The sequence below is a fragment of the Taudactylus pleione genome, unplaced genomic scaffold (genome assembly GCF_031769625.1).
Source record: "Taudactylus pleione unplaced genomic scaffold, aTauple2 ptg000256l, whole genome shotgun sequence".
In the NCBI taxonomy this organism is placed as follows: Eukaryota; Metazoa; Chordata; class Amphibia; order Anura; family Myobatrachidae; genus Taudactylus; species Taudactylus pleione.
Genome location: NW_028284658.1, coordinates 6225603 through 6247500, shown reverse-complemented (window position 1 = coordinate 6247500; position 21898 = coordinate 6225603). Strand labels below are relative to the sequence as shown.

Below are 21898 nucleotides of genomic sequence, written 5' to 3'. Positions count from 1 at the left end.
ATTTGTTTGCCCCTGGCCCCATTCCACTTCTTGGCCCTGATAAACTTCTCGGCCCAAAATTCCAACGAATGGCCCACGATCCACGTGTCTCTAGGCTTGCACCATGGATCTGAAAGTAGGAGGAAAGTGTTAGCAACAAAATTATGTCTTGGTAACGCTAATGCGTACTCACTTGAGGTTCGCATCCCATGAAGGGGGTTGAAAAACCTCATGCCGAAGTAGCCAATTGATAGGGGGATTAGTAATTTTGCGACATGAGGAAAAACCCCTGATTGTGAAGCCAAGACCTCAGTCACTCCTCCCTCACTAACAGGGTGACGGTCTGAGTTTAGGGCTAGTGCCCCCTCAATAATCAGCTTCAGAAGAGCCTTCACGATCCAACATCTAACAATGAGGCCGTGACCCAACTAGCAGCACCGCTGCCCACACCTGGCACAGGTGTCATACACCAACATAGGTGTCTTCTGCCCGGCATGAGGCATGCCATTCCACTAAGTGTGCCAAATCGCTACGCGGCCCCGGAGGCTATATCCTCCTATCACCTTGTTAACAGCATAACTTGGTTATGTTTCATTTGCAGTTGTGTTTCTCGGGTGCCCACCTAGCGTCTTTATGTTGCTGGTAGCCCTCATAATAACAGCGTTAGTTTCTGCTGCCGGAATGTGAACCAAAGTTCTTAGCATCCAATCCCAATTTGGAAATACTTTTCCTAAACACTGAAAGGAGGTGGGCTTGTTCCCTCATTATCATGCTGCGCTAGTGTGATGAACTGACTTTTGCCCAATTGATACTTTATGGACTTGTGGATTATACAAAGTACTCAGACTCCCTGATCATCACTTTATCATACCGCAAACCCCTGTTTGTTGGTGTATTGGATGCAGCCACTAGTTCTCCTAACTGAAAGGTGCTAATGTAGGCACCGAGAAATAAAAGAAACATGTGAAAAAGAGTCACCTCAAAGGTGCTGCTAGTGACCCTGCTGATTGCACCCTTCAAGTATGTTAACATTTGTGTGTATATAGGTTTTTTTTTTTTTTTTTTTAGTGTTTTCCTCAACCCTTCAGCAACCTTGAGTTTAGAAACCCTTGTTAATATCTTTCTTACCTTTTCAGGTTCATAAGGAAATTCCTGCCAAGTCATCTTCCTCTGTCATTTGCTTTTGTTGATCTTGATTCCTCCCACTTCTCCTCCTCCCATACTGGACCTCCTCTCTTGTGAGTTATTCCAACCTTGTATGGTCTAGGCCAAGTCCCAGGCACATTTGTCTGCAACAAAGGCTATTCATCTAACTAGCCCCAATTTATATCCCCAATACCACATCGCTTATCTACATCGCGTCCAGAATGTGGACGCTGCTTCCGTATTTCCCTTGTAAATGTTTTATTCTCTGACCCCCCCCCTTGCATAGATGTTTGAGCTCGTCTGGAAACAGGATGTGGGAGTTTGTATGGATTTTGAAAGAATGGTCACTCATTCAGCAAATAATTGCGCTTGGTCCCAGCTAAACTACCCAACATCTGACTGGTGACAGGAGGTACTATAGCCAGAAAGCTACTTTCTTCCACATCTAATAAAACTACCCAGTTACTTTGAAATTTTGGGATTAGATCTTGAGTTAAATGACTTAATACCTGGGTGCTAGTGTTTGTAAAGACCCACTAATTCTTCTGTTGTTTAAGCCTATTAAGTCTATTAGCAAATAAGTCTATTAGCAAACCAGCGGATAACTAGCACGAGACGTTTGTAATCCATCCAAGCTGCAAAAAGCTACAGATTGGAAACAACCAGACCCACAATCCATACTTGCTGTAGTAATAAAATATGGTATCTATGGAATATATCGCTAGTATCCTTCACGATACGCTTAACATTTTGCACAAAATCTGGGATCTGCTGTACACCCAATTTAACAGTTCCTTACTAAGCATCCTATAATTTATTTTCAAGTATGCTGTCTACCCATGTGAGTTTTGCAGAGTTTATTACTACGATGTTCTACTTCTAACAGAATCAAAGCTTCTCTAATACCCCTTTTACACCGTCTTAAAAATCCCTGGTTGATGCACGTGTATCAACCTGGGATTTTTGTCAGTGTAAACGGATCAACCGGGGATCCGACCTGGCTGGATTGCAGGGCTGAACATGGGTCATTCCCTTGTCGCCCTGCAATGTAAACTGCGCGACCCAGGTTACAATGACCCGGCTCGCGCCGCATGCCACCCGATTGGCCGCCTTCTCCAAGCGTCCACTGCCGGGCCGACCAAATGGAGCAGCACACTCCACCCGCCCTCCGTGCCTCCGGACAGCGCCGCAGTGTAAAAGTGGGTCTGTCCTGGGTCTGATTCCGGGTTGGAACCATGTTCCAAATCCTGGGTCAGACCTGGAACTTTGGTGTCAAAGGGGGCATAATTTTCAGGCCAGTGATGGAAAATTGTCTGCAGCAGTCATGTCACAGTAGCTTAATTGCAGAGTAAAAGAACTAAGGAAATACCACAGGAAAGTTAGTTTTGCTGGCTTTCATTTTCAGGAATTTTGAGTTTGAAACCAGGAAATTCAAAATTAGAGTGTGGAAAACTGCTCCCGTGAGCATGAAACAGCAGAAACTGGGATTTAGCAGACCTGGTCAAGTTTTCCATGCATCCAGTAACCAGTGTTTGTTCCTTCCTGGAACTTGTTTTCTCGTCATGCCTATATGTAACAAAACACAGTGGTGTGTTCTGATATTTTGCTGTTGACACCACCATTGTACTTCAGTGTTCGCTGACTGATTGCCCATCTCTAACAATGCAAAATTCATCAGACAATGCCACAGCAGTGACACATATAAACCAACAAGGGAGAGCTTGCAGTCGCTTGGGGCGGGAATCCAGTCGCATTCTGCAGTGGGCAGACCGCCACAATGTGGCTATCTCCGCCTTGTTCATTCATGGCGTAGAGAACTGGGAGGCAGACTATCTCAGCCACCAGGATCTCCATCCTGGAGAGTAGACCTTGCATCCGGAGTTGTTCAGCGTTGGGGCAGGCCTCAGATTGACCTCATGGTATCTCGTCAGAATCACCAGCTGTCTCGGTACTGTTCCAGGACACGGGATCCAGTAATGGTGGCGATGGATGCTCTCTCCAACTGTTTTTTTTTTTTTTTTTTTTTTTTTAAATTTTGTATTTTTAGTTCGTCTCTCTCCATGCAGGCTTAGCATGGAAAGTGTGATCATTACAGACTCCGATAGACATGATTGATCTTCAGTGTTATGTTTATTCTGCTAAAAGGAAATGCATTTAAAAAATATATTTATAACATTGCGTGGTAGATAAGGTCCTTTTGTTATTACTACAGCATTTATGGGATTTTTGTTAAGCTATAAATGTGTAAGAGGATTGGACTCCTTATTTTATGATTGAGATTGAACCAGGTATTACACCCATGAGAGAGATCAGCGCTTGTTGTACACAATAACATATCAAACCTTGTATTGCAATGAGTGGAGGATCAGACAAGATGCAAGGTATGTGCAACACTGCAACTTGAAATATAGCTGTGTGCATTGTTTTGATTTTTCACCAAGATGCCTTAACACTGCACATCAGACCCCATGTATGGTATTATGGGGGAGATGCTTCAACGCTTGGAGAAAGAGTTAAAGTACCAACCAACCAGCTCCTAATGATCATTAACATCCTGTAAAATGGCAGTTAGGAACTGATTGGTACTTTATCACTCTCCAGCTTTGATACATCTCCCCCTGTAAGACTATCCTTCAGTGTGGGAAAGAGGCTACTATGTACTTAAGCATAATACTGTGCTAAAGGGAAAAGGAATGCATAGACTCATTGTATTTCCCCTTTTAATAGAATACATAAAGGAACACACACTGCATTGAATCTGATTCCCTGCAGCCTGCATTTCTCATATTTCTTTATTGAAAAAGGGAAGTCTTGTAACACAACTGTACGCCTGCATTGTTCAGTGTGGGGGGAAGGTCAGCCTCTAGTTGTATAAGTACTGTAAGAAATAACTGATTTCCTATTACATTTATGATTTGTTCTATTCAAGCAGCAATGACAAGATCACTCTGAAACATTATACACAAAATAAAAATATATTTGAGCATCCCAATTTATAAAATGTTTACGTTTAATCAACCTTATCTTGTACAATTTGGTTAGAATAAGCCATTTGATGTGATATTGGATCCCTGTGCCTGGCACACTGATAAAACTGAAATAAATGATTTCACCTCACAGAGGAGACAGACATATTCATGGTAATAATAATAATCAGTCATGGAATGGCTATTGGAGAAGGGCATGTGCATTGTCCATGGGAACAGCTGCAGCTGAGAAGGCTTAAAGGATCTTTAGTGCTGCTCCCGCCCATCCTCTTTCTGCCAGCTGCTATAATCTGTGGGACAGACAGGCAACAGGCTGTGGGCTTTTAAATAAGAACTGTAGGACTTGCAAGCTTTGCAAAATTCTACTGTCATCCTGTACGTGAGCAGGTATTGTACTATTGATTCACGCATTCCATCTAATATAGGATGTTTTTAACAAATGAGTTTGTCTTATCTGCATTTTTCATTATATATCCGTATTGGATTGTTGTGACTTCCTTTTTTTATTCTTTTACTCCACATTTTCTTGTTGTATAGTGTTTTGTGTTTCTTCTTAAAGTCATTGTATAACCTTTTTTTCATTACCTCAACTCCTGCTGTCTTTTTCCTCCATGCGTCATATTTTAGGTTTAACTGCAAATTATTGCTATCATTTAATTATTACATTTAAACTTGTAACTGATCCCAACATCCTGCACAGCGTAATACAGTGATCTAATATTGACCTGGTTGATAATTCTATTATTCTATATGATCCTATAGCTCCTAATTATCATTTTTTTTTTTTTTTTTCCTCTTCACTTTATACTGTTTATAGTTTTGTTACTATGTTCACTCTCAACACATTTCTGTTTATAATACAGGCTTGTCCTATATAAAAGCACAATTGTTATTGCTAAAGTTTTCCGTACATTGTTAAAATGTCATATTCATTCCGTACCCCCCGGAAAGGCAGGCAAGCCTCCTGGCCCCAGCAAGCCGGCTGTTTAAACCCCGTCAGAAGGGGGGGGGGGGGGGGGCGGTGACACGATTCATGCTCAATCTGATCATCATAGCCCCGCTCCCTGCCTCACAATGCCAGTGATCTCGGCATTGTGGAGAGGGGGTGGGGACGCGATCGCGGTCACACTCTATGCCCCGCCCCCAATGATGTGTTATGCTCCAGGCCACGCCCCCTTTTTGCCATGGCACTTCCCCCGTGTGGTTGCCCGACAGCTCCCTCCCGGAAGGAGGGAGCCAAATGCCGGCAACCCTCACATGCTGCATGATGAGTAATTTTGCACTAATTTTTGTATAGTGTTTTGTGTTTCTTCTTAAAGTCATTGTATAACCTTTTTTTCATTACCTCAACTCCTGCTGTCTTTTTCCTCCATGCGTCATATTTTAGGTTTAACTGCAAATTATTGCTATCATTTAATTATTACATTTAAACTTGTAACTGATCCCAACATCCTGCACAGCGTAATACAGTGATCTAATATTGACCTGGTTGATAATTCTATTATTCTATATGATCCTATAGCTCCTAATTATCATTTTTTTTTTTTTCCTCTTCACTTTATACTGTTTATAGTTTTGTTACTATGTTCACTCTCAACACATTTCTGTTTATAATACAGGCTTGTCCTATATAAAAGCACAATTGTTATTGCTAAAGTTTTCCGTACATTGTTAAAATGTCATATTCATTCCGTACCCCCCGGAAAGGCAGGCAAGCCTCCTGGCCCCAGCAAGCCGGCTGTTTAAACCCCGTCAGAAGGGGGGGGGGGGGGTGACACGATTCATGCTCAATCTGATCATCATAGCCCCGCTCCCTGCCTCACAATGCCAGTGATCTCGGCATTGTGGAGAGGGGGTGGGGACGCGATCGCGGTCACACTCTATGCCCCGCCCCCAATGATGTGTTATGCTCCAGGCCACGCCCCCTTTTTGCCATGGCACTTCCCCCGTGTGGTTGCCCGACAGCTCCCTCCCGGAAGGAGGGAGCCAAATGCCGGCAACCCTCACATGCTGCATGATGAGTAATTTTGCACTAATTTTTATATACTAAAGAACATGGAATGAATCCTAAAGGTGTCCACACACATAGCGACATTTTAAACGATTTGGCCGATTTTCGACGAATCGTGATGACGAATCGGGTAAAAAAAGTACAAATCGTGAGTTTATACTCACGAGCACGATGCCGATGTGCGTCCCCGCTCGACGTACATCGCATCTTCTGATCTGCCGTGCTGTAGGGCAGATTTGCCAATCTGGGATACAATGCATTGGCTGCAAGATAGATCTTTAGTCAGATTGGACATTTTTAACTCCAAATCGTGATCACGACGGCAAGGGAGCTCCTGTGAAAGTTCATGAGGAAATTGGCCATAAAATCGTATCGTGAGGACATTGATATGTGTGTGGGAACCTTATTTCTTTATGTGTGGGTCTTCTAAGAGGAAATGCTACATTACCACAACAGATTTAGGAGCATATGTACTAAAAATCACAGAAGTGGAAAAAGAAACCGAGGGTAGTCAGTATTACTAACCCCCTCTGTCTACACCTGGCACTTGAGCACACAGTGTATATCTAGATTAAATTGCTATTTCTATTCTCCCTCAAAACCAACAGTGCTTTTCAAAAATCCGTATCAGTTGCTATTCTGACACTCAAAACAGACAAATAACTACAACAAAAGGAATCTGTGCTACTGTTGTTGAGGGATATAATAACTGTGCTTAATTGATCCAATAAAAGGCTTCTCTGAATTATAAATACACATTTATTAAAACATACATTATACAGTGTTTCATATCATATTTTATTGTATCTAAATATGATAACAATTTTATCCAGTACACTGCTACACTTAAAAAAGTTCTCTTCATGGATCAAACCGATACTTATTAGGCCCAGTTCAATACAATAAAGTCTCTTATTTGAATTAGCTGGTAATATGGAAACTAAACTGCTCACCACTTGATAATGTCCAGTAGTGTGGCCAGGGATACCCAATGTTATTTTTTTCTGTAGCGGTATACGTTCTCCAATGTCAGCAATTCATATAATAATGCAACTGGTTGGTATTTGTAATGCGCCGGTTCTCCTGTCGCTCGTGGAATCTGGATACAGCGCTGTGTGTAAAAAGAGCTCATCCACCTGTGGTGGGATCCTGGCAACACTTGAGTTGTAGCTTGCCGTCACCAACAATCTCTTGTTACATCGGGTTCTGTAGCCCGTTTTATCGGCTGCAGCACCTAATCTAACAAGAGACTGTGGGTGACTGCAGGCTACAACCCAAGTGTTGCCAGGATCCCACCACAGGTGGATGAGCTCTTTTTACACACCGCGCTGTAGTAAAGCTAAAGAGCCAATACCATGCGTTATGTCACAAGGCCATGCCCCATTTGTGCGTACGCCTTTGGTATGTCATTTGCAGGAGCATGACCTGATGTCACACCCCCGTTTTTAGTCACACTGGGGGGCAAGCCCATCACATTGAAAATACTGTACTCTATTTAAATAATCTTCCCAATATAATTTGTTCACTGTTGAAGTGAAAGAAAATCAGAGCAATATAGAAAACATTGAAAAAGCCACGTTCACATAAAATGCACAGAAACAAGCCAGATCCACACAAAATCTTCTGAAACAAGACAGATCCACATAAAATACATTTTAAAAACAACATCTATGTAAAATACATATTGAAATCCAGAACCACTTAAAATACATTGGAAAAGCAAGATTCACATGACACACACTTCAGCCCCTCCATGTGTCACTCCAGCTTCCTCCATTACCATTCCAGCCCACATTCATGTGTCATTGCGGCCCCTCATGTGTTACTCCCGCACCTTCACCCCACCCTCAGAGCTATCTCAATAGCCCCACTCTGCCCCCATAAGTGTGAAAGTAGGCATCATCCCCCCCGCTCTCAGGCTGCCCCTCACTGGCTCTCAGGCAGTAGTGCCCATTATGCAGTTCCCCCTGTATTTGTGCCTCTTATGCAGTGCCCTCTGTATTTGTGCTCCCTGTAGTTTTGCCCCATATGCAGTGCCCCCACCCCAGTACTTAATTGACCGCTCTGGCCTCGGTTGCCGCTGCCTCTGACTGGATATAACTAGATCCAGCAGGCGCACGGGGCATGCTCCTCATGATGTCACCCGTGTACTGCATCACTGGGAACACTGGCCTCTGACCGCTTCAGAGGCCAGCATTCACAGTTACAATGGAGGGAGCCGCATCACATAACCTAAAGAGCCGCATGCAGCTTGAGAGCTGTGGGCAGGGCAGTTTCTAGGGTCTGAGGCTCCCAGTGCGAGCAGTCAAAATGCGCCCCCCCCCCCCCCTCGAAGCAGTAATATTGTGGAGTGGGCGTGGCGTCATCGTGAGGGGGTGTGGTATCACAGTAAGGGAGCGTGATCTAGAAAACCACAGAATGTCAGCCACCGTGACTACTGAGTACAGGGCTGTCTAACCTGTCAGAGGCAAAGCGCTGAAAAATATATGTAGCGAAACAAAAGACAGACAGCATGCGCGCGCCTTCGGGTGTGGCCTAGCTGTCTAATGCCCACGCCGCATTTCTGTGTGCATGCCTTTGGTGTGACATTTGCAGAAGTATGACCTTGCATCACACCCGGTTTTAGTTGCGTTGGGAGCGAGCCCAGCTCATTGAAAATACAAGCCAGATCCACATAAAATACACTGCAACAAACCACTTCCACATAAAATATATTGGAAAAGCCAGAGGCACATAAACTACGTTTTAAAACCACATCCACCTCAAATACATTATTACATCCAGAACCACATAAAACACATTGAAAAAACATGATTCACATAATACACACTTCATTCCAGCCCCCTCCCTTGCCATTCCATCCCGACAGGTCTTAGGCTTCCCCCCCACTGGCTCTCAGGCAAAAGTGCCCATTATGCTGTGCCCCCTGTAGTTGTCCCCATATGCAGTGTCCCCTATATAAATTCCCCAGTATTAGTGCCCCCAATAGTAATGCTCCCTTTGTAGTAGTGCCCCAAGTAGTAGTGCCCCCAGTAGAAGTGCCCCTGGCCCCTGAGTAATGCACCCAGTAGTGGTGCCTCCTAAGCAATGACCGCAGTAGAAGTGCCCCCAGAGTAATGTCCCCAGTAGTAGTGCCCGGGTGCCCCCAGTAGTAGTTGCTCCCCCAGCAGAAGTGCCCCCAGAGTAATGTCCCCAGTAGTGGTGCCCCCAGTGGTAGTGCCTCCCCCCAAGTATTGTCCAGGCTGCCTGCACAAAAAACAAACAAACCAGTAATACCTTCAACCCCGCTCCGGCGTCCGCTCTGCTCGGCTGCTCCTCTCTCTGCACTATGGGAAAGACGTCATGACGTCCTCCCATAGTGCACATTGGGGGAGCCGGAAGCCGGGAGCCTCAGTCTCCGGCTGCTCTGCCGAGCGCCCGCTGGTAACTGAATCTCAGCGGGCGCACAGCAGTTAACAGGCTGTTTCTGCAGCAGGGGTAGGAGGCGGTGCGCCTCGTGCGATTGCACGGGTCGCCTGCCCCTAGAAACGGCCCTGGGCGTGGGTTGGCCACCGCTGCTGCTCCTGTGAATATGCCTGCATTGGCATAATGGCGTAAACCAAAGGGACCAAACTCTAGAAAGATTTGGTTTTCTTAGTTTGGTACATAGGGATCAGACTGCAGTCCCCTTTGACATTAATGGGGATTGTGGTCTACAGCATAGTTAGCCTTTTGCTGGAGATTTCTGTGAACTCTCCTGCATTAGGCTTTGTTACATAGCCTGGCTACATAAAATTATGCAGAAACTGCAGTTTCTGCATAATTTTATGAAAAACCAGCTTGATGAATAAGCCCCTTTGTGTATTTCTTGTTATATACAAATAGTTTATTCCTAAATTTAACAGATGTTTGTAAGTGTTTGCTATTATGCTTAAACTGGTTTGTGTAGGTGGTTTGTTTCTTGTATTCCTACTTTCAGGGAAATTGTGAAATTAACATCTAATCCCCATTCATACCATTTTTGCCGAATGGCGGGTGTGCCTACATCTACGTACGTTTTTATCTAATGTTGCCCAGGAGCACGTCTAGCATCGCCAGGTGGAACCTGTATGTCTGTGCACAGTATGCTTTGAGACCAGATTTGTGTAGGAGTGGCATGCTGCCAGAGGCTGTATAGTGTTAAGGGCTGAAGGGAAATATTTTTATTTTATCGTAAAATTGATGGCAATGCCAGAGACAATCGAGTAGCGCACCACTTGATAAGTAATAAGGTTTCCCATACAAAAATAGAGGGCTCCAATTGCTTATGGTAATAGGGTGGAATGCGAACAAAAAGTCCTGTCACTGTGTTAAATATATTGCGCTGAGCTTCATACTGTAAATTGGTCCTAAACTCTTCAAATATAATCCCTATCAATCTTTAACAAATACAATTGGGGTTCTAATACCTTATTAAGAAAAATACAAAAAAACAATGAAATATTACTTGTAATACAGGTCTTCTGCTGGCTCGCTTCAGTCGCAGGGATCATCCTCATTCGTTGACCAGTGGCCATTTTCTTTTAGTGCAGTTTTGCCTGGTAAATACGTCACTGTAAATAAAGGGAACCCCCTGTATACAAGAAAGATTTGGAGCTTAAGCGCATTGATGTTTTCTGTGTGCAAGACTATCTCGCTAGCCAGTGGAAACACTGGGCAGACTAAAAGCTAATGATTACATATGTGTGCTGGAGAGTAGTGGCCATTTTGTTGTCTTACGAATCTTCATCTTGCAAAGTATGTTACCAAATCTCAATGTTATAATTTATATGCAGGGCAATCTGAGAGGTCCATTATCTAACATGACACATAGGGCCGTATTCAATTAGAAGTGAAAAGTCAGTTATCAGCGATAATTTATCGCCGATGACATAAATTTTGCCATTTTCAATTATCCCCATATTCAATTTCAAAGACTTTTCGCAGGTGTGAAAAGTCTTTGTTAAAAAGCGGGGGTAAGTTTTCACCACTGAATAGGTGGCGAAAAAAAGTGCAGAATTTAGGATTTTGGGGTACAAACGTAAAAAAAGTACCCTGCACCCTTTGGAATGTCCCCTTAAAGTAATCTGTGTCAAAATGTAAAAAAAAAGTTCAATAGGACACCCCAAAAAAAGTAGTTTTGGGGTACAAACTAAAAAACTAGTGAAATAGACTCAGGGGGAGTCCCCAAGTATGCGGCAGGTGTTTTTTTTTAGAATGCGCATGGTTGCGGCAGGTTGATTTTTAATTTTTTTAAAATGCTTGCACCTATTTTCATGTACCCCAAATTTGTTGGGACTAGTTATTTTTAAAAAAAAAATGAAGCTAAATGCTATTTTTCACCACTTCTTTAAAGACTCATTAAAGCACCTGTCTCGGCCGTTTAGAAACCCCAAATACCTTTAGCAGGCCAATTCGGGGATACCCATAGTGTTCCCCAATGTCAGACCATCTTTTGGAGGGTGACAGGCTGAATTCCCCAAAAGTGACACGACTTTGATACTTACCTTTTTCGCCAGGTCACGTTTTTGCCAATTCCTAATTGGATACGCGGGCACGTGCCCGATACTTTATCCCCAGGAAATGCTGCGATGACAGCGAAAAGTCCGACCTCTGACTTTTCGCCTCTAATTGAATATGGCCCATAAAATGAAACATGACAGAAAAACTATGTTTACGAGGGCAGTGGCCATTTTCTTATAGTATGGAAAGCACACATGGGATTTGAATGATTAGCCAACCTCTCCTGGAGTCTGGGAGTTTTTACAAAGAAAACAGGCAACTATGCTTTTTAAAAAAAAAAAACAAAAAAAAAAAACTGTATTCTGAGGGGGAAAGAACTTACAAGAAAAGGCACATTTTTATTTAACCCGTTTAATGCTAAAATCAGTTGGTGGAACTGAATGTGCCCACTTTCACAATCACTCCTATGAATAAGGAGTAGGTGGGGGAACGCCTCACCTTCAGAGACTGGGCATCACTGGTTATGCTCTTGTAAGTATTGGTTCAGCCTACATGATGTCTGCCTTGATTGCTTATAAAAGTGGAGTTTAAAGCATTCCTCCCAACAATGTAAAGGGAAAATGAATCCCCATAATGTGCACAAGGGAACAGGACATACCTATGAACCTTTTCTGCCCGCAGGAAAGCTGTCTAAATGGGTAAGTGGGACAGAGCCTTCAGATCAAAACTGTCCTCTCTGAATTGAGACTGTTAGGACGTATGCTATGAGCATGTGTGTTTTCAGGCTTTTTGCACAGAATCAGTAAATCAGTAATCCTAATCTTTTCAGGCTTTTTGGACATAATCCACTGAATTTCATGTGACATCTGTTTCACTTTCCATTAAGAATTTGGAAAAATAAATGTGTCCATGCACTGACTAGCTCTTTTTTTGAAAGTACAGGGATCTATCAATATTCTGCTCTGCCCACGATCATGCCCCCAGATGATGTGCTTGGAGTGTTAAATTGGTGCTCTACCTCTCACTTACCGTTACCTCTCTCGCCTGATACTCTTACTGCCTCCCAGTCATGTTGTGACACCACTATCTCAGACTCTGTATAAATCCATTAAGCCAACAATGCATTTTACAGGTTAAGGTACTAATTCAAAGTTGAACATATAGCTGTATGAGGAGCATATATACTAGCACTGCACATGCTCTGAAAATTGTCGCTCTCAAATACATACAATGCAGAGTCATATGCTTTTGGATTGCATCTACGCTTATGAACGGAAGAGGCAGATGGGGGTGTGATGGGGCAAAGTTCAAGAAGGCTGTGGCCATGCCAACGGGGCCCATGCAGTCCTGCATATGAGTGAGTATATGCCCGTCAGGAGATGGATCCTTTGACCTAGTTTAGGGCAGGTGAAAGAAGGCCTACTCACTAATGATTGCTAGTAGAAAACCAGATGCATGTGCAACTCCTCTGCAGGTGCTTACAGCTCTGCATATTTGCTAAAATATGTTGTTATTCCATGCATGCTTGTTTTGAGCAATTGGCCTGATTCAGAGCTGTGCACTAATCATACTTGTCTACCCTCCCGATTCGGTCGGGAGCCTCCCAAAAATCGGGTGCAGCTCTCAGCCCCCGGGAATTTAGGCAAACCTCTGGAGGCCCCCATTGTTACAATAAAACCCCATCAGCAGGGGGGGGGGGACAGTGACGTGATTTGCACTGAATTGCGTCATCATGGCCCCGCCCCCTGCTTCACAATGCCGAAAATCTCAGCATTGTGTAGCAAGGGCAGGGCCAAAAGATGTGATTCTGTAACCACGCCCCCGCTCCGCCCCCAATGCAGGGTAGAATTCCTGACCACTCCCCCCTCTACCCTGCCACACTCCCCTGCTTGTCCGACTTGGCTGTCCCATCCCAGAGGGGACTGACAGAATGTCGGCTAGCCTGGCGCAAATGCCGCTGCTACTGCGGATGTGTACGCAAATGTGATGCAAAAATATGCAAATTTTGCAAATACTGGGAGATGTATTGAGCCGCCCACCGACTGCTTTGCAAATCCAAGCATTTGCATAAAATGTAGCACCATCTGCGTACAAAGATGCAGCATCAGTCGCAAATCATTCAATTTTTGCAGTCCAGAGTGAATCTATGATCCTGCAAAATGGATGTGGGCATTGTGACGCCGGAGCCATATTCCATGCGCATGGGATCATAGTCGCAGGGTGCACCAGGCCCCCAAAAGGGTCATGACAGATCTGCGTTCCTTTATGCAACTCCCCGTTACCTCCCCAAAACGCTCGCTGACTGTCAATCACACTATGAATACATAATTGCTTCAAGTGTCTATGGTACCTTTTGATGTATGTGCAGTGCGACTAAGACGCATGACAGATAATTGCTCAACTAACGTAGAACTCTGAATTAAGCCCAGTGTACGCCCAAATTACTACTGACTTTGCATCAGCCCATAAGTTTGAATGGCTGTAAAACTATATCAACATGGCAAAGTGGACTTGCGAGCAGCTCTGAATCAGCCCCAATATGTTCGTTCATAATTTATGAATATGTTGATGTAAGGACCCTATAAACATTTTTTCCTTTTTTTTTTGCACCTATAAACGTTTGGATTATCCTGGTTTTTATATCTGTCGCTCACTGCACTGAATTCCCAAAAGTCATGGGATAGCAGTATGTAAAAGTAATGGTAGGTTGTGTCTCTGCACTGTGATGTCTTGAAAATGTCCAGACCTGCATCAGTTGTAATCTGGCATCTCGTGAGTCCATTAGTACACCGGCTAGGCTGCTCATGGCAAGGCGTCTTGAATTATCACGCGCTGAGCTAAGTAAATTGTGGGTCCCAGGGACCCCTCACTTACTTACGGGTCCTAATCCACTGTTTCTGGGTCCCATCACAATTTATGAGGGCAGACAGCAATTGTGAAAGTGCCGAGGGGCAAGGAGGGGGCTAGGGGCAGGCAATGCTGGAAGTAGGGAGGGGGCAAGGGTAGACAGCAGCTGGTGGAGTGCTGGGGGGCAAGGAGGGGGTTAGGGGTAGGCAGAACTTGGGGTAGGGAGGTGGGCAAGGGTAGTTAGCAGCAGCTGGACAGTACAGGGGGCAAGGAGGGTGTTAGGGGCACTCTGGGGGTAGGGAGGGGGCACAGGTAGATAGCAGTTGGGGCAGAACTGCGGGCAAGAAAAAGGTTAGGGACAGGCAGTACTGGGGGTAGGGAGGGGGTAAAGGTAGATAGCACTTGGGGCAGTGGTTCCCTCCTTTGCTTCTGCTGGGAGCCCTTGGCCTGGTCACTGTTGTCCATCTGCATCTCCCTTCTGCATCGGGCAGTGTACACCTCCCCGCCTCCTACGTGCAGAGAGCTCAGCTGGCTAAAGGAGCACAGGTTGCTAGAGGGTCCCGGCACCACTGACAATGCTGTTGCAGCCAAATCGCCACTGGACTTCTGTGCAGGTGATTCTGCCGTCCTTCATCAGTGACCTGCTCCATCTCCCTCTACTTCTGATGCTCTGCTTACTGCCCAGCCTGCAGGAACTGCGCTCCTCTCTGCTGCTGCCCAACCTATGCAGGATTCCCCACTTCTCTATTTACTCCCCCAGGTAGCTCATTGCAGAACAGTGCAGAGTATGGAGAGCGCGCTGGCGGGAAAGCGGAGCGTAGGTGTCGGGGCTCAGACGGCAGATTGGCTGGGGAGACGCTAGCTACTGCGGTACACAAAGCGCCAGCGCATCCTGCAGGACCCGTTCAGTTTTAAAAACTGGGTACCCAGCTTCCTGTAGCACGTAAAAATGCGCTATAGTGCGTATTTTGCAATCACTACACTGTTCCAGTTGTTTCGGGCTGATGGTTGGGTTCGGGTGTGGAGCAGACCTCATGAGGCCATAGACCCCAGTCAGCAAGGCACTATGCAGGCTGGTGGTGGTTCCATAATTGTGTGGGATGTGTTCATGCGGAATAAATGGGTCCACTGGTCCGCCTGAACACGTCATTGAGCGGTACTGCTATGTTGCTTTGCTTGATGACCATTTACATCCCTTCATGGACTTCATGTACCTCCAAAATGATGGAATGTTCAAGCAGGATAATAATTGTCCTGATTTGGTTCTAGGGGCGTTTTGGAGAGTTCAGAAAATGGTGTGGTCACCACTTTCGCCCGACATGAACCCAATCGAGCATTTATGGGACGTGGTGGAGAGGTCCTTTCGTACCCAAGATAGTGCACCTACAAATGTCAGGGAGCTATGGGAAGCTATCCAGATGGCATGGGTCAACATCTCTCTAGAGATCTTCCGTCCACTTTTAGAATCAATATCACGTCAAGTTGCTGCACTTCGCTGGGCTAGACAAGTTCCTACACGATACTAGGCATTTATCCCATGACGTTTGGCAGTTCAGTGTGGGAATACGTTTAAGAAGCCGGCGGCCACAATCCCGACCGCCGGCTTACCGAATCCTCTATCCCGCCTAGGGTTAAATGACAGGCATCTAAAATCTAGATGCCTGTCATTTTCCCGACGCCGGGAGAATGGCGCCCGGCATCCCGATCGAAGGGAAGCCGAGCGCTGCGAGGGGACAGCCGCGGGGGGGGAGGAGGGTTAGATATAGGGCACCCGGGGGGGGGGGGGAATTAGGGTTAGGCACCCCCCCAGGAGGGTAGGGTTAGGCAAGGGGGAGGGAGGGTTAGGGTTAGGCACCCCTGGGAGGGACTTAGAGTTAGGCACCCCCCGGGGGACTTAGGTTTAGGCAGCGTGTTAGAGTTAGGCACTTGGGGGGGGAAGGTTAGGGTTAGGCACCCATAAGGAGGGTTAGGATGGTTGGTTAGGTTAGTTTATACTTACCTTAGGGATGATCGGGATTTCCAGCGCTGTCGGGCTTCCGCTGCTGGGCTCTGCTCTTTTGTCGGGCTGCCGCAGCCAGGAGTCGAACTGCCGGTCATGCGGCAGCCGGGATCCCATACCGAATGCGTTCAGTGTATATAGTACCTGCCAAAAAGCAAATGTATATAATAAAAGCAAGTTCTAGCAAAATTTGGCTGAATTTACATATGTATTTCTCATTCATAGTCTGAACACAAGTAATGATGTATATAATGCAGTGTTGGCTGACCTTGACACTCCAGATGTTATGGAACTACATAACCCAGCATGCACTGCTACAGTTTTGCTATTAGGGCATGCTAAAACTGTGGCAGGGCATGCTGGGATATATAGTTCCACAACAGCTGGAGTGTCAAGGTTCGCCAACACTGATATAATGGAATCGATGGTTGGGGGAGGGTGTGCTGAGCTTACTGAAACACAGCTCACTCTCCATTAGTATCCTTGTACTGACTCCTGTGCACAAATGGTCTAATGGATGGCAAGACCATCTGTACATATTGGCACACTTGGCAGCTGCCCAGGGCCCCACCATTCCAGGGGCCTTCGAGCAGGGGTAGGCTAGACCAGGGGGCATCTGACCCCCTAGCTGTTGCCTCTGGAGCTTCTTCGGAGGCAGGTAGAGACTGCTGCCCGGCTGCTTTGAATGTGTAAAATCCGCAATGAGAGTATCAGTTCCTTTAGGAAATTGGACTCCCTGTTTGTCCTCTATGGTTTCCATAAGAAAGGTTGACCTGCCACTAAACAAACTTTGGCAGGATGGATTCGCATGGTGATTTTCCTGAACCATCCCCTCACTCCTCGGTCTGTGGGTCCTTCGTGGGCAGTTCGCCGTGGTGCCTTGGCTGTTCAGCTTTGCAAGGCAGCCACGTGGTCTTCTGTCCATACCTTTTGTGAGGTATTATGCATTTGATACCTTCGCCTCTCGGGATGCTTCTATCGGGCGGCGGAGTCTCATTCCAGCACAGGAGCGTCCCCACCCTAAAAAAGGATACTGCTTTGGGACATCCCCAAGGTATCCTGTGGATACCCTATGGACCCTAAAGTAGAAAATAAGAGATGTAGTAAGAACTTACCCTAACTTACCTGTACTGCAGATGGGCTTTAATCTGTTTACCGGTTTTTCCGTCTCCTTCTGGTGAAAATGTGATTCTTGTGTGTTCCACACTTTCTTCTCTCTTTTGTTCTCCTCCTCCAGCATATGGCTTGTTATGAAACTGATGGCCTTGGCTAGGGGGCGGGGTATAGGAGTGTGACCCCAGTGCATCCTGGGAGGCTGAAAGTTTTAACTCTGTGGTGCCCGATGCTGCCACCATCGCCTATACCCCAAGGTATCCTGTGGAACCCTATGGACTTCATAGAGATAACAAGGGTAAGTTCTTACCATATCTCTTATTTTTAAAAAACACACCTTCAGCAAGCACCTGCAATAAAAAAAAACACCTCCCCCATACTTGCAGACCCCCCCAAAAGTCTATTTTGCTAGTTTACAAGTTTGTACCCCCACTTTGTACTATTTGGCCCCCATTTTCAAAGACATTTTTTGGGGTGTTCCTCTCCTATTTTTTTTTTTTTAGGGTTTTTTTGACGCAATTATGCTTTGGGGGGCTGTCCCACCTATTCATAGGCGAATCTGTTTCGCTTATTACATTGCATTGCTTTTTCACGTACGCGAAAACTATTTGGAATTGTATACGCCAAAAAGTTTCCGCCTGGCGAAATGACGTCACCCGGAATAATTTTTTCGCGGAAAACTCCTTTTCTCCTCTAATTCAGTACGGCCCTTGGTGTTGAAAAGCGTTGGTGGAGGGATTGTGGGCCGTTTTGGATTGGCCAACTACTTGTTACTAGGGACAGCGTGTGGAAGTCCGGACTTCACAGCCATATTCCAGGTTATATGGTTTTTTTTTTCCATCTACTGTTGTGTTTATTCAGACTGTAATTTTTTTTATTGCATTCATAAATTGAAGACCTTTTTATGACTATTATAGATACAGCCATTATTTACTCCTGCTTGTCAGTTCCCATGTGATACTGGGCTAAGGAGAAGAGGGACAGTTGAAACCCAGAAAGAAACCTTGATGTGTATTATACTGTGAGTATGGTACACCCATCTGTTTATAATATCCACATTGTTTTGGTGAACAATTCCATTGATAGAGTTCATCTGGAGACTGGGGTTTAGGAAAGAAACCTTTTTATATGAATATCACAGTTTGCTCCATTGTGAGTAGGGTACGCTGTTTACCTACTACCATATCAGAATCTTATAGCTGTTGTTTTTTATGTACAAAACTACAACAACAGAGGAATATCGATTGAAAGGCATTTTTCCACACAAGTTGAGACCTCCAACGAAAGAAGTATTGTCATATATACTAAAAGTTATTTGTCTTGTTTTCATGATGATATGAATCCTTGGGGGGAAAAAAGCTACAAATAAAGAGCCAAGGGAAAGGTATAAGCCATATTTTTCTCTTACATGTTCTTCTCAATTCAAGTACCAATACATACATATGAATTGTTTTTAATGCTTTATTGTGGAAGCAAGGCATTATTAATTACTAGTGAGCTCATTGTTGGTTATGTCATAAATCTTTGTGCATGTAATTGTTATTTATGTATTAGGTGACACATAATGATATAAGCTTTTTTTGCATCACCGAGTGTGTGCAGTGATTCTCCACATTGTTTGGTTAACACAATCAGAGTGGCCAGGCAACATCCTCTACATGCCTCCTAGCCTGCAGCCAGATAGTGAATGGCTGTCAGCATGCTGATTGGTGGATGACTGGAGCTATACACTAATCAAAGTGCTGACAGCGTTTCACTGTAGGGAAGCATGCAGAGAGATGGTGCAGGAGAAGTTTTTAAAAAAAAAATTTTTATTTGATGTCTGATTTTCTTAATTGAGGGTAGGGTGGTATTTGGGTATTCAATCTGGGGTCTGATTTTAATAATTGGGGAGAGAGAGCAGTGGGTGTCTGCTCTGGAGTCTGATTTTATTAATGGGGGGAGGGGACAGTGGATGTCTGATCGTAGGGGCCCCAGTGCATTACTTTGCTCATGGCCTACAATGCTGTTAAGACAACCCTTGTGGAGGCAAACTCAGGAACAAGTAGGACCAATTAGCACATAAACATTAGTTATGCAGTTTCCACTAAGATGTTAGAGCTGATTGGGAAAGTTCAAAATAAGGCAATATAATATGAGTATAAAACTAGCTCCATGACCTCATTGAATTACAATTCTTTACTGTTTTGAACTGTACTGTGCTTATCTCATTTGTTTTGGTCCATTTTCAGTGTGCCAACACAGAGACTTCAGAGACACACAGAAGTTTTAAACACTTTCTACTGTAACTTTCACTTTCCAGCTGATAGTCATTCTTCCAAGATGTCATCCTATAATTTCTTTTTACATGTGCAAAATCCATCTGTCTGGCAAATTTAGGTGGCTGCCATTCAAAAAATCTTTCTTATATGTGGAAGCATTAGGTTAAGTTTCTTCCTTTGCGCAAGTGCAACCTGATGTTAGCGAGAGTCAGTCAGTCACAGACCTTCTCATGATGGCAGAAGATGGGAGTAGGACATCCCTGCTGAGAAAAGGGTGGTCCAATACATCTTTGTCATGTGACTGTGGTTGCCAAGGTTGAGTAAACTGTAAATGGTTAATAACAGAATTACAACTTGGCAAAACTGTATTCTTACAGACAATTGGTACTTTGTCAAAGAAACATACTGTTTTTACTAGGAACTACACTTTTACATTACAAAAAGGAAAAAAAAATATATTATGAAATAGTAAAAACAAAAATAAAACATCTGGTGAGGAAGTTAACTTGGCCCAGACAATATCATTTCCACAAGCCTTTGTCCTTGTATCTGTTTTCATTTTCTGAGGGTCTTGGCAGCAGAATAAGGAAATCCACTAATTCAAAAAAACAAAATACTATTTACTGTATAGCATCAGTTCCTCATTCTCATCATAGTTAAGCAGCAGAAGCAGCATGGGAATTCTTGCCTGGTGCTATTGTTACCTAAAGTGTTTGGCTCTTAAGTACGGGCCAGTGAGTTTAAACTTTTTTGTTTGTTCCATTCCAGGTTACCTTACACGTATACATATTTCCCAAGTGACATTCTTTTAGATGAAAAACAACATGTACTTCTTTGCTAATCTAGACAGTCTTGCCTTTGTGTTTAATGTATAGATCTTTTGGCTTTTAAATTTTGTATGATGGTACAAGGTTTAAAGCTTTTTGTGGCGTTTCAACTTGTTTATACAGTAAAGCTGGGTCCACACTGAGCGATGTGTACCCAGCCAACGGGCCAACATATTGCATTCTGGGTACATATCAGAACAATGTAATGAACGATGGAGCGATCACTCGTTCCGTCCTTTATTACACTGTATGGCGCCGCATGTGATATCGCTAGGAGTGCACATATCGTGTATTTGGCCAAATCGGAATGACCGCTCCAGTGTGTACCCAGCTTAAACTATGTTTTATGATATTTTGTATCTAAAAGTCTGATCAAGCATGTCAGATGGATTATTTTGAATGCTGGGTGATGTTTAGTCTTCATGACATTCATATATTAAGTTATTAAATGAACAGAGTCATCTAGGGGTATATTTACTAAAGTGAGAGTTTTTAGAAGTGGAGATGTTGCCCATAGCAACCAATCAGATTCTAGCTATTATCTTCTAGAAGGTGCTAGTTAAATGTTAAATCGAATCTGATTGGTTGCTATGGGCAACATCTCCACTTCTAAAAACCTGCACTTTTGTAAATATACCCCTAGTATGTTTTTACTGTATATGCAAATTTCTTTCCTATTGCTTGAGCATGCATGTTTGAGTGTTTGTTCCTGTAAATGTTTGGCAAGTATGTTTATTTTACATGTAAGCATGTATATGCTTAACCAACTGGACCAGAATGCCCACGTGGCTGTTTCGTCTAGCGTTTGGTGGGTATGGACTCTGATACCCCCAAAAAAAGTAATCTTGCACATTACAAGATATCTTCCATGCTGCTTCTTTTAACTGTACTTCAAGCTAGTCTGGTTGTGTGCTAGTTAGGGGTTTCTAGGCACTCATTGGAATGATTTGACTCAAGCTGTAACTTGCATACCTGCTGAAATGCAACAACACATTCCTTCCCCCACATAACTCCACGTTACATTGGCTGCATAATCTTTACTCTCTATACAGCAAACCAAATTTCATTTTATTACAGTAAACGGGGGGGCTGGGTACGAGATGCCAGCGGTCAGAATACCGACAGCGGCATCCCGACAAAATTTAGTAAGCCCTAAATCCTTAGCCCTAACCCACCCCTCCCGCAGCCTAACCCACCCCTCCCGTAGCCTAACCCTAATACTTACCAGGATTCTGGAGCTGGGATTCCTGTGCCGGTATTCTAACTGC

The 21898-nt window shown here is 44.3% G+C and overlaps 1 protein-coding gene across 4 annotated transcripts in view; it reads left to right on the top strand.

Annotated features, from left to right (window-relative positions):
• The window catches only part of ARHGAP40 (Rho GTPase activating protein 40), a 100646-nt gene that overhangs the window by 16973 nt on the left and 61775 nt on the right, over nucleotides 1-21898 (top strand). Inside the window, exons 1-2 of one of the 4 annotated variants that reach the window (XM_088480614.1) lie at nucleotides 17785-17840; nucleotides 18460-18563. The exons of 1 other annotated variant lie outside the window; for it this stretch is intronic. In XM_088480614.1, coding sequence (XP_088336740.1) covers nucleotides 17817-17840; nucleotides 18460-18563 — 128 coding nt within the window. In that variant the 5' untranslated portion in view covers nucleotides 17785-17816. Of the gene's footprint in view, nucleotides 1-4404; nucleotides 4500-17784; nucleotides 17841-18459; nucleotides 18564-21898 lie in introns of those variants that run through there. 2 more of the 4 variants (XM_088480617.1, XM_088480616.1) reach the window with 2 other exon arrangements.